We start from the raw sequence: 19884 nt of genomic DNA on the forward strand, positions 1-19884 counted from the left end.
CAATTTTATGCTTTGAATGAAACGGGTATGAGTTCTAGTATTTGGAACTAAAATGATGAAAACGCATTCTATGTAGCAACTAAGCAAAGAAATAATGAGATCATGCAACTACTTTAGAAAACAAAAACATCACAGATTAATAACTCTCCAAATAAAGTTTAGGCTCAAGTCTCTCAGGGTTGTAGCGTTAGTTTGAGTTCCTTCCTTCAAGCATGTTGCAAAAACTGATATTGTCCTTTGTGATTACATGTGAATTCATAAATGACAACTACAACTAAAAATAAACCAAAAAGCATATCAAACTTCCATCCATGTTTGTAACTTTCTTTAATAGTCATGCAATTAAAAACCAAATCCTCATCATTATGTTGGAAGGTACCCTAAGACACAAACAAACAAATAAAAAACGACTCTTTTTTTTTGGTATTTTCTCAAGCTTTTTCGAATTTTTTTTTTTTCAAAATTTTTGGATTTTCTGTTATAGGACACGTTAAAACACTTCAAAACACACTAAAAACACTTTAAAATAGTGAGTAACAGCTTTTAGAAGTGATTGGTGATAAAATTCGAAAATAATTCATGGAAAGCATTTTGTTTACCCCCCCCCCCCCCCCCCCCCCCCCCCCCCCCCCCAACACTTAAACCAAACATTGTCCTCAATGTTTCAAAATTAGACTCACATGCAAGCAATCAAACAACATAACTAACAAACATGACAATTATGGCAAAGTAAAAGCAATAAAGAGTAGGGTTAAGGAACGCAAATCTAGTTTTGGAGCCGGAGATTCCTAGGTCTTCTTTATTTGAACGCATGGGTTGCCTCCCAAGAAGCGCTTGCTTTAACGTCTTTTAGCCGAACAATACCTCATTTTGAGCTCCATTAGGGTCCACAGCATGGAGGGTTATTTCCTCCACGACATGCTCCTCAAAGTACACATGCATTGGATCTATGAACGGCAGGGGATAATGATCCTTCTTGATTTTGACGTTATGTTTCCAAAAGTCAACGTAAACTATCCCACCACCTTGGATTTAATTGGGTACCTACACCAAAGAAGGTAACAAAGGCTCAAAAGTAGCAGCATTGTTAACAAATTCACTAGGGATGCTCTTGGCCAGATTAAGTATTTTGAGGGTAGCGGCGTGTTCCTTGTGCTACACTTCAATTCCCTCTTTGATGGTGGTTCTAGATGCATCCTTCTTGATTGGTGCTGCTGAACGTTCCTGCCCTAAATTTTTAATCATATCTATGGAAAAAAAAGATTGAACATCATTAGGATTCTTAACAGATTCAGGAACATTGAATTTAATAATGTCGCCACCAAACTCCATTGTTAACGTTCCCTTGGCCACATCAATCTTGGTTTGGGCTATTTTTATGAAAGGTCGTCCAAGTAAGATTGGAAATGGTGGAAAGTGGGCTGAATCTTCCATCTCAAGCACATAGAAATCGGCTGGAAAGATCAAATGGTTAACCTGCACCAAAACATCTTGCAAAACTCCTTTCGGATATGCATTAGAACGATTGGCTAATTGGATAATAACTCCATCATTTTTAAGCTCTTCTAGATTCATAGATGCATAAACAGAATATGGCATGACATTAATGGAAGCACCTAAATCTAGCATAACATGTTCAAACCTTGAATTACCAATTACACAAGGGATAGTGAAACTACCTGGATCTTTGCATTTAGGTGGCAGCTTCCTTTGCAACATTGCAGAGACATTTTCACTTACATGTACCACCTCTTTCTCCTGAATTTATTTCTTTGTTGTACAAAGCTTCTTCAAAAACTTAGCATACTTCGGAATTTGCTTTATTGCATCAAGAAGCGGGATATTGACTTGCACTTTCCTAAATGTCTATAGAATGTCTTTTTCATTCTCTTCGTTCCTAGATTGCATAAACCTGCTAAGAAAATGCACATTTGGTGGAATAGGGTTAGAAACAATTGAATTTGAACCTACCTTACTTGTGTTAGACAACTTAGGGTCCTTAGGTGGCTGCGGTAAGGGTTGTTCTACCCTTGCATGACTTTGGCAATCTCCTCTTCCTCGAGCAGCAGCTTTTCGTCCTCATTTTGACTTGATTTGGATGTTTATGGGTTGGTTCCAACCTCTTTGCCACTTCTCAAAGTGATGGCATTGACGGTTTCAAAACCTCCATTTGGATTGATAATGGTTGAACTAGGCAGTTTGCCTTATTCCCTAAATTGTCCCATGAATTCCACCATCTGCCCCATTTGCTTCTTCAATTTGTCCACCTCTTTAGCTTGATGTTGCTTCTCTTTGGTTTGATTTTGTATTCCCTGTGTCAAAGAGGTGAGTAATTAAATAACTTTATCATTATCCAAAGACATACCTGAATTTGGTTGGGCCGAATGTGTTTGAGGTTGCATTGGTGCAAATGGCTTTTGAAATATCCTGGGGGTTGGCTGTTGAAATCCTCCTTGTTGTTGAGTTTGTTGAGGCTCCATCCACTTCATGTTTGGGTGATCTCTCCAGCCCAGATTGTAAGTGTTGGCATATTGATCGCCTTAATATCCTATGGCATTAGCACTTTCCCATCCTCCATTCTCTATCAATTTAGGACATTGATCATTGGAATGTCCTTGCATAGTGCACACGCCACAAATACTTGCTCCTTGCACTTTGGATCCATCAATAACCTGTAACACAAGAACAGTGAGATTAGCCAATTGAGATTGAATTTTGAAAATTGCACTTACCTCATTCACTTGAGTTTGCCGTGGGGGGGTCTCTTTGTCCAACTCTCTTGTATTGTTGTGCATTCAAGGCTCGATTGTCAACCAAAGCACCACCTACCGAAGCATCTAGCATTTGTCTTTAAATTGGAAGGAGTCATTCGTAGAAATATTGAATTAGAAGCTTTTCCTTCATTTGATGTTGTGGACATGATGCAACTAGAGTCTTGAAACGCTCATAATATGCTGAAAAGGATTCTCCTTGGCTTTGTTGAATTCCACTAATCCTTTTCCTTAAAAGAATGACTCTTGAATTTGGGAAGAATTTCTCTAAGAATGCTCTTTTCATGCTTTCCCAAGAAGTGAAGGTTCTAGGTGCTATAAGAGAGAATGGAAAGGCTTTCATCTTCAAAATATTCCCATCCACGTTGGTTGGTGTCATGCTTGAGCATACTACTTCAAATTCCTTAAGATGCTTGTTTGGATCTTCCATGGACAACCCATGGTATTTGGGAATGTGATGAAGCAAGCTAGACTTCAATTCGAACTCATCGGTCTTGCCTTGACCCGCCCTAGGATATTTCATGCATAAGGGCACGACATTGTCTAGTCCCGAGGCTGAAAGTTCCTTGATTGTTCGATTGTCCACAATCATGTCTTGTTCTTCCTCTTCATCTTCTTCAATTTCGGATTCAGAGCTAGAACTAGGTGGATTGGGTTTTGGTTACTTCCTCTTCCTTCTCAAAGTTCATTATTGTCGTCAAACTCCAATATATGTGCACGAACAAGTTGAGAACGTCGAGTCATAAACTAGTACCTAAAACAAAGTAAACAAAACAAAACAAAATAAAAAACACAAGAAAAGCAAAAACAGAAACAAGGGGAAGATTAGCAATTTTGCTAATCCCCGACAATGGCGCCAAAATTTGATGTGGTATAAACTAACACACAAATTAAACCCTCTTTTTGATAGTTGTAGTATATGAAAGTTGGGATCGTTCTAGGCCGGGGATTAGAAGGGATGCTAATCTACACTAATTTAACTCAAAAACAGAAAACTAGACTCAAACAACTCAAAACAAGCTAAATTGACTCAAATAACACAAAATTAAGTTAAATTGACTCAAAACACGAACTAGAGAGAAGTTTGGACGAAAATTAAACTAAAAAGACTCAGAATACTAAATGGGGGTTGTTTTGACGAATTTAACTAAAACTAAGTAAATTGCAGAAACAAATTAAGTTTGCACGAAATTGGGTGAATTAAAGGGTGAAAGGCTAGCTAGGGAGTCCTTCTCCACACATGACACATATGCATACAAATCGATTTCCAGTTATTATTCCTATAAACCATGAATGACAATGCCCCAAGTTAACCGTGAACTGGACAAATTAACCATCAGATTTTCCTAAATTTATTGAATTGGACTCAGCGACGCAATCAAATAATTCTTATCAAGTTCCCTATATAATTGCATGATAGAGAAACATATCAAAGATCATTAAGTTCTATGAAAATCTTAAGCATTTACAAGGCATTCGTAACTATGAACTGCATGATACTCCTGCCATGGATTTACTTAACACAATTGTGACTAGCAACCTCCACTACTTATAAATATAAGTTCATAACTATTAGGTGAAATTTCCTTATATTTTAGCATCAGATTCATGCATACAAACTAAGTGTGCACCCTTAATCAACATACAAGAATAAGTTATCAATCATACAGATAAGTAAATTGCATTCATGTTTTATGAAACAATAACTGGATGTAATCAATTCATATCACATATATGTTCATGGCTTTGAATTCACCTCTAGCTAAAAAGAAATTAGTTCCACATGTCCATCATAATTGAAAACCAAATTAAAACAAACATTGGACTAAAACTAAGGATAGAATACACCTAGAAACACTCATGCACTCCAATGGCCTTGGATGGCAGGCACTGCTCTAAGCTTTTCTTCTCCTTCCTTCCTTACAAAGCTGCGAAAGATATGTATTTTTCTCTCTGAAATTCTCTCTAAAACTCCCTCCCCAAACCTGCGGCAAGGATTGAATATATATAGGCAGGGCACGACATTGTTTGTGGAGGAAAAGGATTAGTTGTTTGTATAGTTTTAGGATTCCTTAAATCAGATAAAAGGTGATTTAATATGATAAGGAATCCCCCTTGCAGCTGGAGATAAGGTAAGGTAGGATTAGGATAGTATAAGAGAAGATAAGGTAAGGTTGAGATAAAATAGGACCAGATAAGATAAGGTAAGTTTGGATAAGGTTCCTTCTTTTCAGCTGATTCCTTGTCTTCCAAGCTTCCAAATTTGATTCGTCCAGATTTTAGCACATATTTAACACATGTAAAACACCAAAAACGTCCATCCATTATGCTCCACACGCATGCTAACCAATCCAAGCCCAAAATTGCTCTAAAATGCTCCAAATTACCTTTTCTTGCCAACTTTGCCATTTGGACCTACACACACGTAAATGGCTTAAAACACTCTAATAAATAGAAAGTAACTGAGTAAATGCAAGGAAATAGGCTAACAAAATCGCATAAATATGCTCCTATCAATTCACAAATATAATAGTGGATTAAATCAAGTAGTTCAATTTCTCTATGTACTAATTTATGAGACGATCTCGTGATCTTGGCTTCACTACAAAACTCACATAATCATTTAGTAATAGTTCAGGTAAAACCCCTAAGCTACTCATTTGTTTGGTTTCTTGTTTACAAGACACAGTCTTGCATGCCAAACACTAAATGAACACAACATGTAGCATAAGAAGAAATTTTATTCATAACATCAACATTCAACTTAAAGATTCCATTAATGGCACACCCCTTTCTCACAAAGGCACCATTCTTTGTGAGAGTATACATATCAGCCCCAATAGTTCCACTGAACCCAAATTTATTGATAAGGTAACCAGATACCAAGTTCTTCCTAATCTCTGGAACATGCAACACTTCCTTCAGAATCACAGCCTCCCTTGAGGTGAATTTTACCTCAACTTTACCAATTTGAGTGACAATGTTGAGTGAGAATCTCCCATCATAACCCTCATATTTTTAGCCTTAGAATAGGACTTGAAAAGTCCACGATCATAGTAAACATGGCGTGCAACTCCAATTGCACCCACCACCACTCAGATCCATCAACTAAATTGATCTCAAACACAATAGCAACAAGTTGATCCTCAGTTGGGTTTGCCTGAGGAGCAACTCTTCACTTGTTGCGACAGTTTTTAGCCAAGTGTCTAGGTTGGTACAATTATAACACAAAATGGCTTCAACTACTTCATCTCGTGAGGGGGTCCTTGCCTATTCTGAATTCGTTTTGAATTATGTACCTTCAGAGAGTTTTTGTTGACAAAGCGATTCTTGGTGGGATTCTTCATATTCTTACCAATGGGTTTGAGCACAACAGCTGTAGGACTCTTGTTGTAGTTCTTCTTTTTGTTGTTGGAAAAAACCAGCACCTCTTCCCTCATGTCTTGCTTCTTGGCTTCTTCCTCGATACAAAGATGAGTGATCAAACTTTCTAGTGAGAACTCCTTAGTCTTGTGTCACAGGTCCTTGAACTCCTTCCAGCTCGGTGGTAGCTTGTCAATGATCGCAGCAACTTGAAATTGTTCATCCAGATTCATCCCTTCAAAGATGATTTCATGAGCATTCTTCCGTAGCTCGTGTGATTGTGCCTCCACTGACTTGTCATCAACTATTTGAAACTATAGATACCGGCTACTTGCAAACTTCTTTGCACCTGCTTTCTCAGTATCATATTTCTTATGGAGTTCATCCCAAAGTTCCTTAGCAGTCTTGCAGGAAGAATAGTTGTCATACAAGTCACCCCATAATAAACCATTTAAGATATAATTTTTGCAGAGAAAATCATTGTCAGGTTTGAAATAACTTGGATTGTTCAATAGTGGGTTGATCAGGGAGTGATGACATTTCATAGGTATAGTTAGAGGCAAATTTCTTGGTGATTAAGAAAAATAGCATCTTTTGTCTCCAACGTTTGAAGTGGAGTCCTTCAAACTTGGTGGGTTTGTTCACATCATTAACGAAAGAGTTAGTTTCAATATCCATGGCAGAAAGAATGTCATCTTAATATAACCAAAATAAGAACAATGTTACCAGTGAACAAAAAACTGATGGATGCAAAAATGTCTTGGGTTGAGTAGTGGACAATGTCGCTTTCTTTAAGAAGTTTCGTGGCTTTGCCCTAGTTGTGCAAGTAGTCTTAATGTCATGTCATCATCAAGATAAAAAGCCCAGAATTCCCTGTGTCTAGACCCCCCACTTGCACGAAGGAAGATCCGAAAACAATCACCCTCTTAGTTACTCAGAAAACTGGAGTTTTTATAGCTTTTGTTTCTCAATTTTTTCTTATCTGTTGACTGATGAAAAAGCCCAAATAATTATGACAAAAGCTTGGAGTTTTACATCAGAAAGTTGAGGGAAAAGTGGCCAAAGAATCAGGCCAACAAATTAGGAACTAATCAACTAGTTGAAGAAGAATAGGTCTCTCACTTGAAAACAAACTCATTTTTGTTGACCAAAAACTGCTTCCCAAAAAATAGGAAGCCAACATCTTCCTCCAAAACTCAAAATATTAAAACTAAAGTTATTAAAAATAAACACAATATCCCAACAGTAAAAATATCACTTAAGAATGCTTTGTCAACCAGTGAAGGTGGAAATAGGAGATCAGTGTCATAGTACTGGTTTGTGGCATTTCATCCTGTTTGGTCTTGCCTATATATTCTAGCCAAACAGGTTATATGGGCTGCTTCATTTCAGTTTCAAGCCATAACTAAGATAGTGTTTGAGAAGCAGTAAGCCATTGTGTGTGTGCAGCATATCATTACGGACCCAACAGTACGATCTCATTCACTACTATCCTCACAAAATATTGGCAAAAGCTTGTAATATATTATCCATAAACATTTTCTACCCTTAAAATGAAATGTGTCATGCAATTATTGGCTTTGTCATTAATGTGCCCAGGCTTTAAGCTTGTTAAGACTTATAATTCCACTACAAGAAAATTTTGATTTCAGTCCAGAAAATTTTCATATTTCACCGTAGGTCAATGGATGCTTGATTTTTTTTAATATAGGTCAATAAAAGGAAAATTCATCTTCACTTCACATTACTACCATTCGCCAAAGTTTCCAGAGTCACTAGTTTAGGCCTAGAACCCCAGCTTGCATTCTTTTACTTTCGCTTTCATTATTTAATAAATTTTGGAGATAGGAGATGGGGTGATCGTTTTATTGGGGAGTTAAATCGCTTTGAGTGGAAAAGAAGTAGCATATTTTGTAGTTGATGACTTATCTTGGAGAAAAAGACTTAGAATAAGAAGTTTGGATCCACAAAAGTGTGCTATAGGCAGTTCCTTCAATGAGCACAACAGAATGAAGAGGAATTTGTAGTCTTGGTTCTTTCAAACGGCCTTGTGTGAGTTTAGAGGGTAAGACTACTATTGTAATCCAACGAGCAAACCTTATGTGTAGTTTGACTCCTAATCCCTTATCATCCTTTCAATTAAAAAAAAAAAAAAAAAAAACCTTTGACTAAAGCATAAAATGTTTTTCGTTTTTTTTTACCTAAATTCAAATACCAATTATATATTTTATCTAGACATATACATGTTTAAACTAAAAGGAGAGTTATTATTGATAATCAGAAAAAAAAAAAAATTCCTTCGTGTTTTCCCCTTATATTTATGGCAATAGATATGAAATATAAGACGCAAGCATTATCACCAAGTGGGTCCATAGCTCAGTGGTAGAGCATTTGACTGCAGATCAAGAGGTCACCGGTTCGAACCCGGTTGGGCCCTTTTATGTTTTTTATCATTCATGTTTTTCAAGTTAACATTTTTCCAAATCGTTTAGCTGCAGCTGAGTTTGAACTGAATAATCAAATAAAAATATGTTTTAACAATAACCATAACAGATTCCTTGTCAAATTTCATGGAAACAAAAACATTAAAAATGGCTATGGCGGTTTCTATCTTTCAGTACCGATTATTTTTTAATCTTATAAACATTTGGTCTCTAGAGACAAGCAAGCTAAAGATATCTGATAAATAGTTTCAATTAAAAATTATTAGCTAACCACTGCCAATAATATTTAGATTATGACATCCTTCCTTCCTTGTACAGATAAAGTCTTAATAATTAATCAGCCCCATGGGAAGGCAAATGGTTTTGGATAGGATTCACCGGTGGCCTCTCATAAGTTACAACAATATTCTCATCCCCATGCTCGTACTCTTTGAAGCATGCAATTCTCCCCAACTCTTCAACTTCCTCGATCACATTATCCAACTTTGCCACCGTCTCCACCAGCAGAGATGCAAAAGCGGCAAACGGAAGCGCTTCCGAGAACTCAAGACTGGTGATGGCAATTTTACTCAGCTGTGGCCTCAAGAACTTTCTCTCCGGCTCCTTTGCCTGGTCATTAGCCCTCTTTGTTTTCCACTCGAGCAGCGCTGAACTGTCGGTTTTCACGCTTGATAATGAGACTCCTTGCTTTTGTTGTGTGGCGTGTGCAGCTGCTAGGGCAAGCATGTTGGTAGCCTGGTTGCTGTTGGAGCCTAGGAACAGTCTTGGTTGTGATTTTATGGCTGTGTTTAGGTCTTGGAGAGCTTCATGGAGGTGATCGGATAGTATTTCGGGAGAGCAATGGCGGCGATTTCTCATGCTGTTGGCGAGTTCCATTAGTGCTTTCGATACTTCTCCAGCAAGGCGAATGCATGGGTCCTTGAAGAGTAACCTAACATATCTTGGGGTCTGCAACAGAAATTTAGTAGAAAAAAAAGTACCTCAATTATTAAGAAAAACCAAAGCCAAAATTAGATCCCCTTTTGTGTTGATGCGTGTGAAATTATTTTCCAAATCTGCGATCTATCACAACAAGAAACATGTGACCTATATTCTTGTTCACTATGAACAGATTATGAGGTTTCTCTGGCACATAATCATAACTCTCGTGACAATCATCATACTTCATATGTTTTTTTCTCCCTTCTCTTCTAATGAATATTAACAAATAGGGCAACTGTATTAGGATACGTATTTTACCTGAATTTCAGTTCCTAGACATCCATGTAGAGCTACAATGGTGTATCCAAAATGTCGAAGAACGTTTCCCAATTTCACGTATCGCTGCCATGGAAATCTGTGACAGTGTCTTGAATGCCTTGGTTCCCAACTTGCATGTAAGGCCTGCTCAAATTGCAACACCAAAGATTTCACGTATCTGTCAAGTTGAATATCAAATATAAACGAAAACAAAGATTTCCAAGAAATACAATCACCATGGTTTCATCCAGAGACTTGGAGTCCAACACAGCCTTATAACCTTCATATATGGGATCCTCTGTTGATTTGTCTTGGTTTAGTTCTGTTTCTTCCCTAAAGTACTCATTCACACAAGCTGCAACATCAAAAATCCCAAAATACTTCGAATCATGGCAGGTTTAGTTATTGATATTATTATTATTTTTATTTGAACAGTATTCTAATCTAATCTAAAATACGTGCAGGGAGATTGAAACTTGGATGCAAAGGTCAAAAATATGATCACGATGATAAGCAACCTTGCATATACCTTCAATAGCTCTAGCTAGGCCTTCAAGCTTGAACACTGTGGAATTGTGGAGCTCTTCTCCTGACCAATTAGGAAATACCAGTAGACTCATCATTAGGCAGATACCACAGCCTATGGCAATGGTGTAGAATCTCTCATGCGCAATCTTCAGGACATTTTCGACGCGGTAGCTTGACACGGTTATTAGGTTGAAGGTTAAGAGAAATATCACAATTCCATAGTCATAGTTCTTCCTAATATAAGGAAAAAACCTCATGTATGTGGCTGCAGCTCCTGCCAAATCAAAAAGTGACAACATAGCAAAATATTACTGAAAATTGTAGTGGAGAAAATTGACAAATTAGGCTAAAGAAATAACTTTAAGTTAACATGAAAAAAAAAATCTTGGTCTTTTCTTGCACTAGAAAATGTCATCAAAGATTGTTTAGTGAACACAAATGAGATTACCAATCAGAAAGACTGCCGCTCCGATGAAAACTGCTCGGAAAGTCCGACCGGATTCAGTTGCAATATACTCTATGAAGAAGGCCAATGATCCAGCTAACAATGTCCCCAGTCCTCGGTTCAGTCCTTTGCATAAAGTTGCCCCTATTTACAAACAATAATAAAAATATGAAACAACTTTTGTTCATCACATATGTGTATATATACAAGTACGTATTATTTAAACAAATCATAGGCTAATCAATCACCTGCAGTGAACTCAAGCACAACAACCACAGTCATGACAGCCCAAATGGCATTCTGTCCAATCCCAACAAACAGCGGCTGTATCAGATACAACAAGGAAACCAGTGTCAAAGACAAGCCAACTTTCAAAGCATGGATCACCCTTCTCGGGTCATCCCGTGCGACGGTCCACACCGTGCTCCAAACCAAACCCGGAAATCGTTTCATTCTATCGGCAAAAATCTGCAAACGCTTGAATGCATTCCCTCCATTTTTACCACAATCCTTGACCATGTCCATTTCCATACCTGCATGAACTTTGGGAAACATACAGGGACACACCCTCCCACCACAAAAAAACAAAAACAAAAAAAAAAAAAAAAAAAAAAAAAGGGAAAAAAAAGAGGACACCCACAAACTGAAACTGGTGGAGGGGTGATCAGATCATTAGAGTTCTGATCACTAGAAGTTTGGTATATATATGTATGTGTATGTGTGGATATATATATATTCAGTTTGAGGAACAACACCATGCAGCCATAATAGGGGAAGTATTAAAATAGTGCTGAGTATTATGATGTGCCTTGCTGCTGGGAGTCTTCGTTGTATACAGGAAACCCCAACTCTCTCTCTAACATAGCTTAGGGTTACTTTATATGGAGTGAGAAAATGAGATTGGTGACTGTTGCTACATTTCACATGCCTAGCACAAAAAAGGGGTTTCATATTAAATATGGGTTGCTTTCACAATTGTAGAATATGAAAATAAAGGTCTTTCCCGCAGAAGATTGTTTTATCTAACTATTTTAAATGTCACAAAAATTGAGCTGCTGTCACTACTGACCAGCCACCGAAAAATAATTATTAGACCGACTTACACTTATCTAAAGTCTACGAAATTTTATATACAGATACTAGACACATAGAGCTACACTCACACAAATTTTTGGGATTTTTGGAGTTGATTTGATATTTAAATTAAATCGAACAAAAACAAGACAGAGACAGATTTTTAAGTAATTCACAAATTAAGAAAAACGAGTTAGGGGAATTGCTATCCACTACCAAATAATCATGCAAACATGTTATGTTTCATTCAAATTCCTTTCATTTTTCGGATGAAGACGCTCAAGTTGGCTCAATGTTAGAACCCAACCTATTACTCTTTTTTATGTAGTATGTTAAGAGAATGGCGTTTTCAACTTAACTTAGTCCCTAACATGAAATCTAGAAGGGTGTGTTCATAGATTTAACAAGTAGAAATCATTAAGAACGAAAAGAGTTTGAGTCATCACAAGGCATCGTAAGTACTGGTGTTGTCTTATTTATCCTAGAAATTGGTTCACATGTTAATCGCAATTAACAAGTACTACTCTGGAACATATGTAGGTCCTCATTTGACAAGGGCAGGCACACACATATTCATAGCATTAGAATCCTAGATATGCTTACTAAGTATGCTCCGTAGAAAACACGTAAAGAATTCATCAATGAGACAAGTAGTGAACCAATTTTCATCCATTATAAAAGTAATTCAAATGAAATGTCATAACAAACTTGCAATCATATTCGGGGCTTCAAACAGCCCCTAACTACTAAAAATTTAGTTGCACAATCCTTAAGTTAAAACAAAAGATATACATGAGTTTGAGAAAATAGAACCGAAAGAAATCGCCTGAGGCTTCCTTTTCTCCTTCCTTCCCCAATGCTACTTTTAAACCAATTCTTGCTGCATCATTTTCTTCTCCTTCACTCACCCACTAATAGCCATTTAGTGATGACAATAAGTGAGAGGAAATGCTAAAACAATTGTAACTCTTTGGGTAGCCTTTATGCCAATTACTCCCTCTTAATCCTCATCTTTAATTTCATTTCCTCTGATATTTGAATAGGTGTCAGCTGGCTTGTTCTTGGCTGCATCAGTTTTGGCTGTTAGTTTTATGGGATTTATTGCCTGCAATGCTTTCTTGTCAGTTACAAACTGCTCAGCCTCTTGGGAACCTTTCAGTGTTAAAACGGCCATAACTTCTTCTAGAAAAATAATATTAACAATCTGTGAAATGCTCCAGAAAATAGACATCCGTAGCTTTCCAAGAATATAAGGCTCATTCTCTAATTCATTCTGAGCTGTCCGCAACTTGCTTCCAAAGTCAGCTGACCTGCACAGGCAGTTTTGACGAATTTATTACTTAAAATTCCACTTGTGTTATTTTTCTTTTCTTTACTTGACAAATCCTACAAAACACAAAAACAAAGTAAATAACTCAAAAATATAAGGAACTAACTAAGAAAAGACAAGTGAATTTGATATAAAATATATATATAAATATAAGCTTATCAGTAATCACATCCATAACAGGTGAATAAGTTTTGTCATAGTCAATCCCTGGGATGTTGTGAGAAGCCTTGCGTAACAAGGCAAGCTTTGTAACACATAATTTCGTTCTTCTCATTATGCTTCCGAACGAAAACCCACTTGTAGCCAACGGGTTTCACATGTGGAGAAGTATGAGCTACAGGTCCAAACACCTTACATTTCGCAAGCGAATCGAGTTCAACTTGGATTGCTTGTTTCCAGTTTAACCAATCAGCTATATGTCGACATTCATCAACAGAACGGGGTTCAATGTCATTGCTCAACATGATCTTAGTAGCTACTGCATATGCTAATGCATCGTCGATGATCATCTCATTTCTACACCAAACATCATCCTAGCTAGCATAATGGACTGAAATCTCACGATTCTACACCAAACATCATCCAAGCTTCCATAATCTAGAATTTTCTCATGAGTTGGATAGAATGAGTGGGTGACAATCAGATTCACGGTAGGCTCAGAAGGACCCTATGCCATGGGTTTCCTCATCTGAAGGTGTGAATCCTTTGAACCAAATGGTATGCCATGCTTCTGTATAGGGGCAGATGATTGGCTAGCCACCAATGTATGTGGATCGACCAAAGTGGTGTCCCGGGCCTCCATCAGGGAAGTTCGTCGTACATTTAGTACATCCATATTTGTAGGCACATTCGCAACTGGAATATGTGATCTTGTCACTCGCGCTAAATCGGTGAAAGCATCTGGCGTGCTCTAAACTATGCTCTGGAGATCTAATATGTGCTGCACTTCAATTTCAGACTGAACGATGCAGGATCTAAATGAGACAAAGTGGGAGTCACCCATGATAATTTGCATCGTTCTTCAGGAACGTTGACATTCTTATCTCCCTCTAAAGACGGGAAGACTGTCTTATAGAAATGACAATCTGCGAAACGAGTGCTAAATAGATTGTCTGTCAAAGGTTCTAAGTAATGAATAATTGAAGGAGTCATATCCGACATAAATTCCCATCCTTCGTTGAGGCCTCATTTTTGTATGTAAGGGTGGCGAAATCGGCACATAGACCGCACAACAAAAAACGCGCATATGTGATATGTCAGATTCGTATCCGGTAACCAACTGAAATGTGTTATATGGTTGGGTTGCAATAGGCCTTAGGCAGACATACATGGTTGCGTGCAATATTACATAGCCTCAAGCTACAATCAGGAACTTGGTATGTATAACCAACGATCGAGCAATCATTTGTAAGCGCTTAATGAATGCCTCTGCCAGGCCGTTCTGGGTGTGAACATGGGGTATTGAATGTTCAAGTTTAACCCTAACCAACATACAATAGCCATACAAAGTTTTAGATGTGAATTATCCAATGGAATAAATTGGACCAGAAAATCAGGGTGGTGAGCCGTGAGCATGATAACCTGAGCCAACAATTTAGAGAATGTAGCGTTCCTTGTGGGCAACAAGCACACGTGTGACCAACGTATGAAAATGTCAACCAAAACCATAAAATATCTAAATGGTCTGCAAGGAGGGTGAATCGGTTCACAAATGTCCCATTGAATCCTTTGTAGAAGAATATAAGGATTCGAACAAATCTTGTCATAAGAAGGCTTAATAATAATTTTTCCCATGGAGCATGTTTAACATGCGATTTCTTGAATAGAACCTAAACTTTGGGATAGTGGATGACCATGTGATGATTTGAGGATACAACGCATCATTGTTTGTCCAGGGTGTCCCAAACGATCATGCCAAAGTGTAATTTTGTGTGTGGTTCGAAAGGTAGGGCCGACCACATAGTGGCTTTTTATAGGGCGTATGGTCATAGTATACAGACTCGGCATACGCTCCATCTTCTCTAGAATACACTTCTGGCCATAATCATAGGAAGTTATGCAGAAATTCAGCTCCGTTTTCTACATAGATTTCAGAATGGTAATTATTATTTCTAATGTCCTTGAAACTCAGCAACGTTCTTTCAGAAGGCAGAGAATAAGGTACCTCATCAATGGTCAAGATTGTACCATTGGACAACATTAAATGTGCCTTACCGTATCATTCGATTAGGTTGGATGGGCTTGAGAGGGTTGTCAGAGGTGCCTTCTTAGGTATGAAGTTAGTGAAATAGATGTGTTCGCACAAAACGGTGTGCGTGGTTACACTATCTACCAGACAACTAACTTTCCCAGTAGTCATACCTAGAAATAAAAATGAATTTGAATCGGTCACATGCATAAAAGTTCTAAAAACAAATATCCATTCAAAATAATATAATTATTCAAGGGTAGTAATTAATTAAAAACTTAATATCAAAAAACAAATTCAACTAAAAAAATAGTTTATGTCCAAGATTCACTAAAAAAAAAAAAAAGTTTATGTATAAGATTCTAATCTTCCATTGGGGTGGCATCCTCTTGAAAGTTAGAAATCTCCATCTTGGTTATCCAGTTCATCCACTTGCATAAAGTTTGATTCAAACTTCTTACGATGAGAATGATATTCAACTACAACCTTCTGGGGAACATGGTGTATGCCATGTATCCGGGAAGTACCAAATTGTATCACATTATCCGTCCGTTCTTCTACTGGTATGGGATGAAACGGGATATGGCAGAGTATGTGTATAGATGTTTTATTTGCCAACAGGTGAAGGCGGACTGACAAAAACTTGAAGGGCTAATGCAGAATCTCCCTATACCAGCGTGGACGTGGGAAGACGTCACCATGGATTTCGTGTATGGTTTGCTGAGCACACGATCGAGGTTGGATGGCGTTTGGGTGATTGTGGATCGATTCACCAAGACTGCTCATTTCTTACCTGTTTGACAAACCTACACACTGGAGAAGTTAGCACAGTTGTTCATTGATAATATTGTTAAACTTCATGGTGTGCCCATCACCATTGTCTCGGACAGACATCCAAGATTCACCTCCAGTTTTTGGAGAGCATTCCATGACGCCATGAATACTTAGCTGTTGTACAACACTGCCTATCATCCACAAACCGATGGTCAATCTGATAGGACGATTTAGACTTTGGATGACATGTTGAGAGTGTCTGTTCTTCAATGGAAGGGTAGTTGGGATAACTATTTGCCTTTGATCGAGTTTTCCTACAACAATAGCTACCACTCCAGTATCGGTATGGCATTGTTCGAGGCACTGTATGGGAAGGCATGCTTGACACAGTTGTGTTGGACTGAGGTAGGTGAATGGGTGTTAGTAGGGCCAAAAATTGTTGACACCACTAATACTAACATCTAGTTAATTAAGTGGAATTTGAAGTCGGCACAAGATCGGCGGAAGAGCATCACGGGCCAACATTCTAATCCAAAATTGTGTACTTGAATATCAAACTTGATATGTTTGATTTATCCAATATCAAGGCTAGAGGAAAAGGGGAACAGTTGTAAAATGAGAAAAGAAAAAGCAAAAGACATTCACTTACTGAGAATGAGAATTAAAATGAAATCAATCTGAATTTTAAGTTACAAGCATTTACTAAAATATGAGTATTAGTGCAACGCGAAAAAGAATAAATCTACCATAAAGTAGTACAAAACTTTAAAATTTATTTATGGAAAATTAATAGATAACAAACATAATGTCTAAACATTTTATTTATAATGTCCCTTAACCCTTGAATTCCTAGGAGTCTTATATTTAGAATTAAACAATTAACAAAATACAAAAAATACCTTAAGACTTAAAACACTGTAAATGATGGAATTTGACCCAAAAGCGCATATGTCACAACAAAGTAGTGTGCTTGATGTGCAACTTCGTTCTCTTCTAAACGGGGGGTCATGGGCCCAAATCATACTCGAAGCCTAAATATGCAAACCATTTTTCTTGTTGCCCAATTTGCATCATTCAACTTGATCTTCAATTCATTCCACCATTTGATTTACATTAGAAACAATTTTGTTAAACCCCACCCCCAAACTTATTGTAATTTCACAATTTCCCTAGAGATTTATTGATTTTACATTTAAGTCCCCCATCTATTACCCTATCCGGATCCCCTTATTAGATTTTCCCTCACCTTCTCCACCTCTCTCTACTTGCCACGTGGCAAGCACTCACCCTCTCTCTTTCTTTCCCCTTCCCTGAGTTCACCACCTCTCACTCTTTCTCACACACTCACTCTCATCTCTTTCTCGGACACTCTCCTTCTCCCCCCTTTCCTGATCGATACACCTACCCAAAGAGACACCCCAACGTCGACACCACCACCACCACCACCATCGTGGACCTCCTCTTCCTTTCTCTTCATCTCTATAAAGCTCCGGGACACCCAACCCAAGTCCGGCGAGTACCAAGAATTTGAACCCAGATTTCGGCCACCTTCGGCCACCCCACGACGAATTAAAGGTATCTAATCACTCCCTTTCATCTCTAGCTTCATTTTGGTACCTAGTTTGTAGCCTAGGGGTTAGTGCTGACGGCGACCGGAGCTCGAAAGGCTCCAGCCTTCTTTCCCAGCGAGAAAGGGATAAGGCCCTTGGGGCGGTATAGAACCAGGCTTTTGGGCCGTTGAGCCTAAGCCCAAAGCCTTAGGGTAGCCCAAACCCAAATCCCTTGAGTTAAGGGCCTACGGGTCGTGACTAACATCGGGCCTTTGGCCTGCTAAAACCTCAACCCTAAACCTTTTCATAACCTAAACCTAAACGTAAACCCCTTGGATTGAGGCCCTTGGGACATTCAACTAAGGCCTTCAGCCCCTAAACCTAAAACCTAAAACCTTTGGATCCTAGGCCTTTGCGCCTTGAGAACCCGGGCCTTGAGCCTGTTGACCTTAAGCCCATGAGGCCCAAACCCGATCCAACCCAGCAGCCTAGCCTGCACGTGAGCCTGCGCATGGCTGGCATGTGGAGCACGCAAGTCCCCATCCACGACGGCACTGGTGAATTTTTCGACGACCCACGGCGGCGCGTGGCAGCCGGATCCGCCACCTTGTGACGGCACGTGAGGGTGCTTGGGACAGCGCGTGGGGATACCCGAGGTCCCTCTGTATGTTTTTTGACTTCCTGAACCTGTTTATGACGTTTGTTTTCCAAAATTCAGTCATTTGAGTATAGTTTTGTTAATTGTATCCTTTATGTGCTTAGGTGCAATTATTAGTGGCGATTCCGTCATTCCTATTTTGTACGACTCTTCGAGACAGAGTATCTGTGAGTGGACCCCCTTCTAAAATGCATGTTTTAATAATAGAAATGCATACATGAAAAGCATGATTTAATGGTTACGTTTTACGAAATGTTTTATAAGTAAATTAGATTTACACTTTATGATATCATGCTTACCACGAATATTTTGGAATACCACATTTTACCGAACTTATGTTCGTTGTAGTATATATGATGGATGACTATATACTGCTTATGAACTTGTTTACACTTCTTTATAGTATATATGATAGATATGCTATGAATATGTTTTTGAGATATATGTACCTATGTTTGGAAAGAGTATATTCAATGTTTTTGTACTTATCTAGTGGTCCATGTTTTGCCTACGAGCGAAGATAACTGTTGGCTGAGGGCCTAGAGAAATAATCTTTGGCTTCGGGCCGAGAGATATAGTTGTTGGCTTTAGGCCGGGAGATATTGTTATTGGCTTCGGGCCAAGAGATATAATTGTTGGCTTCGGGTCAGGAGATATAATTATTGAACACCACGGGTGACTAGGATGCCACTATTTAGCACATCATATGATATATGTTTCATGAAAGTTTTCATGGCATGCTAGGGTTTCGGAAAACCTATCAAATATTTTGCTATCAGTTTTCATAAACATTGGCGGTTAGTATATTGAATAACTATTTCAGTATTTTATATATATCAACTTGGTCCACTCATGTTTGTTTTGCGCCCTTTCAGGACATAGGAATGAGGCTTACGATCCGTGCTACAAGGCTTTCCCCTACCAGTGAAATCATGCCATAATCTTTGTTTTGACATCATTGTAATAACACCTTCTATTGTATTCTGAATTAGATGTATGCTTTGAACATGTCATGCATTATCACTATCTTCATGTAGGAATGAATAGTCGCCTCTTATTATTTTGCTACAATTCATAAACATTATATCGTACCCTAGTAGTTCTTTTCCAAAGATATGTGTTGAATATTAATATATGATTTTATGTAGTTCCAACGAAATTTATACGCATGATTTACATGTTCTTAGCATATGCATTCATTAAATGGCTTGCATCACCTTCGGGTGTCGGCCATCATGTGGCCATCCCGATGTCCCTTGGACAACGGGATCAGGGCATGTCAAATTGGTATCCGAGCATACTTAGGACTTCATTCTTATATTTGGTAGTCATAAGCTTTCTTGTATCCATAATCTTTCGTCTTTCTAAATCTTGTTTGCGTCTTATCATAATTATGGACCATCCTGGTGGGAATGTACCTCGATGACCTCATTTTGGCATAGTGAGAGGAATTTAGCAGTTAACCTCCGCTTTACAGAAGGCTTTTCCTGCTAGTAGCAGGCCTAGTCATACATACATGG

General features: G+C 38.3%; 1 protein-coding gene and 1 non-coding gene across 2 annotated transcripts; one reads left to right on the plus strand and one right to left on the minus strand.

The window, feature by feature from the left end:
* Positions 1-8499: 8499 nt before the first annotated feature.
* TRNAC-GCA lies at positions 8500-8571 on the plus strand. The gene has a single exon. It is a non-coding gene; the product is annotated as a tRNA-Cys (tRNA).
* A 222-nt stretch (positions 8572-8793) lies between these two features.
* LOC103965724 (aluminum-activated malate transporter 12-like) lies at positions 8794-11628 on the minus strand. Its single transcript, XM_009378791.3, has 6 exons — positions 11039-11628; positions 10794-10934; positions 10347-10619; positions 10054-10172; positions 9818-9961; positions 8794-9526 (listed from the first exon to the last, which is right to left on the minus strand). Exons 1-6 carry the CDS (start codon positions 11343-11345, stop codon positions 8912-8914), a joined length of 1599 nt encoding a protein of 532 aa, XP_009377066.2. The 5' UTR covers positions 11346-11628; the 3' UTR covers positions 8794-8911.
* Positions 11629-19884: the final 8256 nt, after the last annotated feature.

Source organism: the organism of the source record quoted next, unplaced genomic scaffold, assembly GCF_019419815.1.
Source record: "Pyrus x bretschneideri cultivar Hongxiangsu unplaced genomic scaffold, Pyrus_bretschneideri_v1 Contig69, whole genome shotgun sequence".
Classification (NCBI taxonomy): Eukaryota; Viridiplantae; Streptophyta; class Magnoliopsida; order Rosales; family Rosaceae; genus Pyrus; species Pyrus x bretschneideri.